This window comes from Ascaphus truei, unplaced genomic scaffold, assembly GCF_040206685.1.
Source record: "Ascaphus truei isolate aAscTru1 unplaced genomic scaffold, aAscTru1.hap1 HAP1_SCAFFOLD_334, whole genome shotgun sequence".
Taxonomy (NCBI): Eukaryota; Metazoa; Chordata; class Amphibia; order Anura; family Ascaphidae; genus Ascaphus; species Ascaphus truei.
Genome location: NW_027456333.1, coordinates 7,623 through 17,500, shown reverse-complemented (window position 1 = coordinate 17,500; position 9,878 = coordinate 7,623). Strand labels below are relative to the sequence as shown.

Genomic DNA, 9,878 nt, shown 5'->3' with positions numbered 1-9,878 from the left:
TGAGAGGGGGAGAAGAGGGCTTATTACACAGAGAGGTGAGAGGGAGAGAAGATGGCTTATTACACAGAGAGGTGAGAGGGGGAGAAGAGCGCTTATTACACAGAGAGGTGAGAGGGGGGAGAAGAGGGCTTATTACACAGGGAGATGAGAGCGGGAGAAGAGGGCTTATTACACAGGGAGATGAGAGGGGGAGAAGAGGGCTTATTACACAGAGAGGTGAGAGGGAGAGAAGATGGCTTATTACACAGAGAGGTGAGAGGGGGAGAAGAGGGCTTATTACACAGGGAGATGAGAGGGGGAGAAGAGGGCTTATTACACAGAGAGGTGAGAGGGAGAGAAGAGGGCTTATTACACAGAGAGGTGAGAGGGGGAGAAGAGGGCTTATTACACAGCGAGGTGAGAGGGGGAGAAGAGGGCTTATTACACAGAGAGGTGAGAGGGGGGAGAAGAGGGCTTATTACACAGAGAGGTGAGAGGGAGAGAAGAGGGCTTATTACACAGAGAGGTGAGAGGGGAGAAGAGGGCTTATTACACAGAGAGGTGAGAGGGGGGAAGAGGGCTTATTACACAGAGAGGTGAGAGGGGGAGAAGAGGGCTTATTACACAGAGAGGTGAGAGGGGGGAGAAGAGGGCTTATTACACAGGGAGGTGAGAGGGGGGAGAAGAGGGCTTATTACACCGAGAGGTGAGAGGGGGAGAAGAGGGCTTATTACACAGAGAGGTGAGAGGGGAGAAGAGGGCTTATTACACAGAGAGGTGAGAGGGGGGAGAAGAGGGCTTATTACACAGAGAGGTGAGAGGGGGAGAAGAGGGCTTATTACACGGAGAGGTGAGAGGGGGAGAAGAGGGCTTATTACACAGAGGTGAGAGGGGAGAAAAGAGGGCTTATTACACAGAGAGGTGAGAGGGGGAGAAGAGGGCTTATTACACAGAGAGGTGAGAGGGGGAGAAGAGGGCTTATTACACAGAGAGGTGAGAGGGGGGAAGAGGGCTTATTACACACAGAGGTGAGAGGGGGGAGAAGAGGGCTTATTATACAGAGAGGTGAGAGGGGGAGAAGAGGGCTTATTACACAGAGGTGAGAGGGGGAGAAGAGGGCTTATTACACAGAGGTGAGAGGGGGAGAAGAGGGCTTATTACACAGAGGTGAGAGGGGGAGAAGAGGGCTTATTACACAGAGAAGTGAGAGGGGGGAGAAGAGGGCTTATTACACAGAGAGGTGAGAGGGGGGAGAAGAGGGCTTATTATACAGAGAGGTGAGAGGGGGAGAAGAGGGCTTATTACACAGAGAGGTGAGAGGGGGAGAAGAGGGCTTATTACACAGAGAGGTGAGAGGGGGGAGAAGAGGGCTTATTACACAGAGAGGTGAGAGGGGGAGAAGAGGGCTTATTACACAGAGAGGTGAGAGGGGAGAAGAGGGCTTATTACACAGAGAGGTGAGCGGGGGGAGAAGAGGGCTTATTACACAGAGGTGAGAGGGGGGAGAAGAGGGCTTATTATACAGAGAGGTGAGAGGGGGAGAAGAGGGCTTATTACACAGAGGTGAGAGGGGGAGAAGAGGGCTTATTACACAGAGAGGTGAGAGGGGGAGAAGAGGGCTTATTACACAGAGGTGAGAGGGGGAGAAGAGGGCTTATTACACAGAGAAGTGAGAGGGGGGAGAAGAGGGCTTATTACACAGAGAGGTGAGAGGGGGGAGAAGAGGGCTTATTATACAGAGAGGTGAGAGGGGGAGAAGAGGGCTTATTACACAGAGAGGTGAGAGGGGGGAGAAGAGGGCTTATTACACAGAGAGGTGAGAGGGGGGAAGAGGGCTTATTACACAGAGAGGTGAGAGGGGGGAGAAGAGGGCTTATTACACAGAGAGGTGAGAGGGGGGGAAGAGGGCTTATTACACAGAGAGGGGAAAAGGGGGAGAAGAGGGCTTATTACACTGAGAGGGGGGAGGGCTTATTACACAGAGAGGTGAGAGGGGGGAGAAGAGGGCTTATTACACAGAGAGGTGAGAGGGGGGAAGAGGGCTTATTACACAGAGAGGTGAGAGGGGGGAGAAGAGGGCTTATTACACAGAGAGGTGAGAGGGGAGAAGAGGGCTTATTACACAGAGAGGTGAGAGGGGGAGAAGAGGGCTTATTACACAGAGAGGTGAGAGGGGGAGAAGAGGGCTTATTACACAGAGAAGTGAGAGGGGGGAGAAGAGGGCTTATTACACAGAGAGGTGAGAGGGGGGAGAAGAGGGCTTATTACACAGGGAGGTGAGAGGGGGGAGAAGAGGGCTTATTACACAGAGAGGTGAGAGGGGGAGAAGAGGGCTTATTACACGGAGAGGTGAGAGGGGGAGAAGAGGGCTTATTACACAGAGGTGAGAGGGGAGAAAAGAGGGCTTATTACACAGAGAGGTGAGAGGGGGAGAAGAGGGCTTATTACACAGAGAGGTGAGAGGGGGGAAGAGGGCTTATTACACACAGAGGTGAGAGGGGGGAGAAGAGGGCTTATTATACAGAGAGGTGAGAGGGGGAGAAGAGGGCTTATTACACAGAGAGGTGAGAGGGGGAGAAGAGGGCTTATTACACAGAGAGGTGAGAGGGGGGAGAAGAGGGCTTATTACACAGAGAGGTGAGAGGGAGAGAAGATGGCTTATTACACAGAGAGGTGAGAGGGGAGAAGAGGGCTTATTACACAGAGAGGTGAGCGGGGGGAGAAGAGGGCTTATTACACAGAGAAGTGAGAGGGGGGAGAAGAGGGCTTATTACACAGAGAGGTGAGAGGGGAGAAGAGGGCTTATTACACACAGAGAGGTGAGAGGGGGAGAAGAGGGCTTATTACACAGAGAGGTGAGAGGGGGAGAAGAGGGCTTATTACACAGAGAGGTGAGAGGGGGAGAAGAGGGCTTATTACACAGAGAGGTGAGAGGGGGGAGAAGAGGGCTTATTACACAGAGAGGTGAGAGGGGGAGAAGAGGGCGTATTACACAGAGAGGTGAGAGGGGGGAGAAGAGGGCTTATTACACAGGGAGGTGACAGGGGGGAAGAGGGCTTATTACACAGAGAGGTGAGAGGGGGAGAAGAGGGCTTATTACACAGGGAGGTGACAGGGGGGAAGAGGGCTTATTACACAGGGAGGTGAGAGGGGGGAGAAGAGGGCTTATTACACAGAGAGGTGAGAGGGGGGAGAAGAGGGCTTATTACACAGAGAGGTGAGAGGGGGAGAAGAGGGCTTATTACACAGGGAGATGAGAGGGGGAGAAGAGGGCTTATTACACAGAGAGGTGAGAGGGGGAGAAGAGGGCTTATTACACAGAGAGGTGAGAGGGGGGAGAAGAGGGCTTATTACACAGAGAGGTGAGAGGGGGGAGAAGAGGGCTTATTACACAGGGAGGTGAGAGGGGGAGAAGAGGGCTTATTACACAGAGAGGTGAGAGGGGGAAAAGAGGGCTTATTACACAGAGAGGTGAGAGGGGGAGAAGAGGGCTTATTACACAGAGAGGTGAGAGGGGGGAGAAGAGGGCTTATTACACAGGGAGGTGAGAGGGGGGAGAAGAGGGCTTATTACACAGGGAGATGAGAGCGGGAGAAGAGGGCTTATTACACAGAGAGGTGAGAGGGGGGAGAAGAGGGCTTATTACACAGAGAGGTGAGAGGGGGAAGAGGGCTTATTACACAGAGAGGTGAGAGGGGGAGAAGAGGGCTTATTACACAGGGAGGTGAGAGGGGGGAGAAGAGGGCTTATTACACAGAGGTGAGAGGGGGAGAAGAGGGCTTATTACACAGAGAGGTGAGAGGGGGAGAAGAGGGCTTATTACACAGAGAGGTGAGAGGGGGGAGAAGAGGGCTTATTACACAGAGAGGTGAGAGGGGGGAGAAGAGGGCTTATTACACAGAGAGGTGAGAGGGGGAGAAGAGGGCTTATTACACAGAGAGGTGAGAGGGGGAGAAGAGGGCTTATTACACAGAGAGGTGAGAGGGGGGAGAAGAGGGCTTATTACACAGAGAGGTGAGAGGGGGGAGAAGAGGGCTTATTACACAGAGAGGTGAGAGGGGGAGAAGAGGGCTTATTACACAGGGAGGTGAGAGGGGGAGAAGAGGGCTTATTACACAGGGAGGTGACAGGGGGGAGAAGAGGGCTTATTACACAGGGAGGTGAGGGGGGGAGAAGAGGGCTTATTACACAGAGAGGTGAGAGGGGGAGAAGAGGGCTTATTACACAGAGAGGTGAGAGGGGGAGAAGAGGGCTTATTACACAGAGAGGTGAGAGGGGGAGAAGAGGGCTTATTACACAGAGAGGTGAGAGGGGAGAAGAGGGCTTATTACACAGAGAAGTGAGAGGGGGAGAAGAGGGCTTATTACACAGAGAGGTGAGAGGGGGAGAAGAGGGCTTATTACACAGAGAGGTGAGAGTTACTATACACAGTACACACGTCCTCCTCGCCCCCGTTACTATACACGGTACATACCCGTTACTATACACAGTACACACCTCCTCTTCGCCCCCGTTACTATACACAGTACATACCCCTGTTACAATACACAGTACATACCCGTTACTATACACAGTACATACCCCTGTTACTATACACAGTACACACCTCCTCCTCGCCCGTGCTCCGGTTGATATTGGAGATTTCTTTCTTGATATATTTGATGGCGTTTCCCATACTGGCCGACAGAGGGCGACACTGGGCGAGGAAACTGCGGGGAGAGACACCCGTCACCCCCTCCTAATACACAGGCACCTCTCACCCCCTCCTAATACACAGGCACTTCTCACCCCCAACTAATACACAGGCACCTCTCACCCCCTCCTAATACACAGGCACCTCTCCCCCACTCCTAATACACAGGTACATGCACCTCTCACCCCCTGCTAATACACAGGCATCAGGGACACGTACCTCTCACCTCCTCCTAATACACAGACCTCTGGCCTCCCTCACCTGATATAAGGCTTCAGCTTGTTCACCAGGTCCCGGGACAGCTCCTCCTGTGGGGGGGTGCTGTAATCTCGGATTACCTGCGCGGGTACAAATCAGGGCGTCTGTATATAAAGGGAGGGGGTACCTGTATATAAGGGGGGTGCTGTAATCTCGGATTACCTGCGCGGGTACAAGACAGGGCGTCTGTATATACAGGGAGGAGGTACCTGTATATAAGGGGGGTGCTGTAATCTCGGATTACCTGCGCGGGTACAAGACAGGGTGTCTGTATATACAGGGAGGGGGTACCTGTATATAAGGGGGGTGCTGTAATCTCGGATTACCTGCGCGGGATACAGACAGGGCGTCTGTATATAAAGGGAGGGGCTACCTGTATATAAGGAAGGGGCTACCTGTATATAAGGGAGGGTGCTGTAATCTCAGATAACCTGCGCGGGTACAAGACAGGGCGTCTGTATATAAAGGGAGGGGGTACCTGTATGTAAGGGGGGGTACCTGTATATAAGGGGGGTGCTGTAATCGCGGATTAGCTGCGCAGGTACAAGACGGGGCATCTGTATATAAGGGAGGGGCTACCTGTATATAAGGGGGGTGCAATAATCGCGGATAACCTGCGCGGTAACAAGTTGAACCCTGAATGTAGGTAAGTGACAGCCTCAGGGCGAGAGGTAGCTATTTATATACGGGGATACCTCTATATATGCAGGGTATACCTGTATACAGGGGGGTACCTGGTTGAAGGAAGGCCGTACCTTTATATAGGGCAGGGGTAAACTGTATATAAGGGGGTACTTGTGAATAGGAAGGGTTACCTCTTTGAAGGAAGACAGGGCATCTATATATAAGGGTGGGTACCTGTATATCAGGGGATGGGGTACCTGTATATAAGGTGGGAAGGGTACCTGTATATATGGGAAGGTACCTGTATATAAAAGGGGTACCTGTATATAAGGATGGGGTACCTGTTTGAAGGAGTGCAGTAACGAGATGCAGCGAGAGTTGGAGGGGAGAGGTACCTGTATATAAGGGGGGGTACATGTATATAAGGAGGGGTACCTATTTGAAGGAGTGCAGTAACGCGATGCAGCGAGTGTTGGAGGGAAGGGGGGTACCTGTATAAAAGAGGGGTACTTGTATATAAGGGGGTGCCACGGGAGACCAGCACTTTTAACACACGGGGATCATACGATTGAGCAAAGCAAAGAGATAAAATAAATTGTCATTTATTCCACAAATGACATACACACAATGTTACACACAATGTTACACACAATGTTACACAATTACACTGAGAATACACTTACTGGGACGGGGGCAAACGGAATATCTTGTCCCCAAAACAAAATCTTGCAAAACAGAGTCTTTAGGAGCAATTTCCCAGGAACGGGAGTTGCTCGCAAACAGTCCTCAGTCAGCGGTGCAAGTTGCCCGCTGTGTACTCCGACGGCGCTGCTCCGTTCATTCTGCCCCCGCTGTGTACTCCGACCGCGCTGCTTCGTTCATTCTGCCCCCGCTGTGTACTCCGACGGTGCTGCTCCGTTCATTCTGCCCCCGCTGTGTACTCCGACCGCGCTGCTTCGTTCATTCTGCCCCCGTGTACTCCGACGGCGCTGCTCCGTTCATTCTGCCCCCGCTGTGTACTCCGACGTTCTGCTCCGTTCATTCTGCCCCCGCTGTGTACTCCGACGGCGCTGCTTCATTCATTCTGCCCCCGCTGTGTACTCCGACGGTTCTGCTCCGTTCATTCTGCCCCCGCTGTGTACTCCGACGGCGCTGCTCCGTTCATTCTGCCCCCGCTGTGTACTCCGACGGCGCTGCTCCGTTCATTCTGCCCCCGCTGTGTACTCCGACGGCGCTGCTCCGTTCATTCTGCCTCCGCTGTGTACTCCGACGGCGCTGCTCCGTTCATTCTGCCCCCGCTGTTTACTCCGACTGCGCTGCTCCGTTCATTCTGCCCCCGCTGTGTACTCCGACGGCGCTGCTCCGTTCATTCTGCCCCCGCTGTTTACTCCGACGGCGCTGCTTTGTTCATTCTGCCCCCGCTGTGTACTCCGACGGCGCTGCTCCGTTCATTCTGCCCTCGCTGTTTACTCCGACCGCGCTGCTCCGTTCATTCTGCCCCCGCTGTGTACTCCGACGGCGCTGCTCCGTTCATTCTGCCCCCGCTGTTTACTCCGACCGCGCTGCTCCGTTCATTCTGCCCCCGCTGTGTACTCCGACGGCGCTGCTTCGTTCATTCTGCCCCCGCTGTTTACTCCGACGGCGCTGCTCCGTTCATTCTGCCCCCGCTGTGTACTCCGACGGCGCTGCTTCGTTCATTCTGCCCCCGCTGTTTACTCCGACGGCGCTGCTCCGTTCATTCTGCCCCTGCTGTGTACTCCGGCGCGCTGCTCCGTTCATTCTTCCCCTGCGGGATTGGTTCTTGGAACCTCAGTTCTTACGAAGGCTTTGAATTGTTACGAAATCTGGTAGAATTTTAGACCTGTAGATGGAACTGAAGAACCGATGGGCTGCAGATTCTTATAGGGTTAAAACTCCTATACCTAACCCGTGCAGCCAATCCCTCCGTGGGAATAATTTTCCCCACCTATCCCGGAGTTGCCAATACCTTACAAGCCTGGCAGAGGTGGCTTCTCATTCTGCTACGGGCATGCGCCAACCTCGCACCTTTGCCGCTTAGCATAGGAGACCCAACCTCCTTACCTTACATTAAAGCATGACTGGTCACGTACTCATCAGCCATCCTGGCAGCTTCCACATGGGTCTTAGGTTTCCAGTCAAAGACCCATGCCCCCACGTCCGAGGGACACTGCTGCAGTAACTGTTCCTGGAAAATCAAGTCCAGTAACGTGTGCTATATGGTGGCACCACAACCCTCCACCCACTGGGTCCCCTGCATTGCCATGCGGGCCCCGTACCGGGCATAGGACTCCCTTGGGTATCGTTCCCCTGTCCTGAACTTGCCCCGGTAAGTTTCTGGGGTGAGGGCATACTGCATCAGCAGCATTGCTTTGACATGCTTGTAGTCCTATTTATCCTCAGATGGGATAGCCTACACAGTCTCTTTGGCCACTCCGGACAACAAAGGGTGTAATCGCAACGCCCAGTCCCGTGGTGGCACCCGGTATCTCTGACATTGTGTTTCAAAGTCACTAAAGAAACAGTTGATCTTGTCGGTGCCATCCACAAACTTGTTGAAGCTGTGGTGATGCACTCGGGGAAAGTCTTGCTCCCCATTGATCAGGTAGGAGTGAGGGGACACATCACCGTGTACTTCTGCCAGCATCCGAGTCCTCTATCTGCTGTAGCCCTCTCTCCCCATGAGGCAAGGAGTGCGGTGATTCCTGGGGTGGCGGGTCCGGTAGCCACAGGGACTACCCCTCCAGCACTCCCAAACGCCAGTCCTTCACCATTATCCCGGTGATCACCCTCTCCCTCCCAATGTCCATCTCCCTCCGGGGCTGGATTAACCTCCTGTGCCCCGGGCTGAAGTGTGATCACTGCGGCTGCAGGTACGGGCTTGTTGCCCTCGGGTAAAGCAATGCCGGCTTCATGGAAATCCAAGTCCTCCAGCTGTACCTTTGACCGACCAGCCGTTGGTTGTCCATAACTTTCACACCGGTCCACGACTCGAGCACGATCCCAGGACCGAAACCGTCCCGATCGCTTATCCATGTTCGCCCGCAGGCACAAAGTTAGGTGACAAAAGGACTTTCATGCTCTTGTGAAACGTGTGTACGCTACCTCTTGCTTTGGGAGCTCGCAATCTTCGAGTCTCTCGCTATGCTATAGGATCCCGCAGGATGTTAGACCATAGGCTCAATCCTATCCCACCTCTGCCACCAGAAAAAAGCCTGTCACGGGAGACCAGCCCTTTTAACACCTTAATACCCGGGGATCATACGATTGAGGAAAGCAAGGAGATAAAATAAATTGTAATTTATTCCACAAATGACATACACACAATGTTACACAATTACACTCAAAATATATTAACTGGGACGGGGGCAAACGAAATATCTTGTCCCCAAAACGAAATCTTGCAAAACAGAGTCTCTAGGAGCAATTTCCCAAGAGCGGGAGTTGCCCGCAAACAGAGCTGGAAACAGTCCTCAGTGCGGCTGTGTACTCCGACGGCGCTGCTTCGTTCATTCTGCCCCCGCTGTGTACTCCGACGGCGCTGCTTCGTTCATTCTGCCCTCGCTGTGTACTCCGGCGGCGCTGCTTCGTTCATTCTGCCCCCGCTATGTACTCCGACGGCGCTGCTTCGTTCATTCTGCCCCCACTGTGTACTCCGACGGCGCTGCTTCATTCATTCTGCCCCCGCTGTGTACTCCGACAGCGCTGCTTTGTTCATTCTGCCCCCTGTAACAGGGGAGTAATCCCTTTTCAAGTAATGTGCCTTTAATCTAGCAGTGTGGTGGTTAACTGCTGGTAGTCAATTAATAAACACCACCTGCCTGATTTAGATTGCTTACAAAAGCCTGTCTGTTGAGACAGGAAGTGTCTCCTTAGCTCATGCCTGAGCTGAACTTGGGAGAGAGAGCAGAGATTGTCTTTGACTCTCACAACAGTCTTGAGCCCTGCCAGAAGAAACAGCAGAGCTGCTTACAAGACACAGGGAAAACTTCTAAACCTGAATGCTGACACACCCTGAGGGAAGGGAGCTGAACCAGGAACAGAGGAGATTTTCCCTCCAAGGAACAGATAAGACTTTCATTCTTAAGAGACTTCGTTTATCTGCTTATTTCATACTATGTGTTTGGGGCTGGGAGACATGCTTAACTAAAAGAGTTGTGGATTGCGTGGTATTTCACTAGAACCACTCACAAGTGAATAGAAGCTGTGTTTCCCCCTTGTTTGGATGGTTTCCTAATGTTAAGGAAAAGGCACAATAAAGCCTCGTTATAATTTCACCTTATAAAGTCTCCAATTGTGTACCTCT

General features: G+C 52.8%; 1 protein-coding gene across 1 annotated transcript in view; it reads right to left on the bottom strand.

Annotated features, from left to right (window-relative positions):
* The window catches only part of EIF2B4 (eukaryotic translation initiation factor 2B subunit delta), a 32,431-nt gene extending 23,823 nt beyond the window's left edge, over nt 1–8,608 (bottom strand). The window contains exons 1-5 of the mRNA XM_075583530.1: nt 8,405–8,608; nt 7,642–7,760; nt 5,896–6,115; nt 4,934–5,010; nt 4,586–4,688 (exon numbers count right to left, since the gene is read on the bottom strand). Coding sequence (XP_075439645.1) covers nt 4,586–4,688; nt 4,934–5,010; nt 5,896–6,115; nt 7,642–7,760; nt 8,405–8,608 — 723 coding nt within the window. The remainder of the gene's footprint in view (nt 1–4,585; nt 4,689–4,933; nt 5,011–5,895; nt 6,116–7,641; nt 7,761–8,404) is intronic.
* Nucleotides 8,609–9,878: the final 1,270 nt, after the last annotated feature.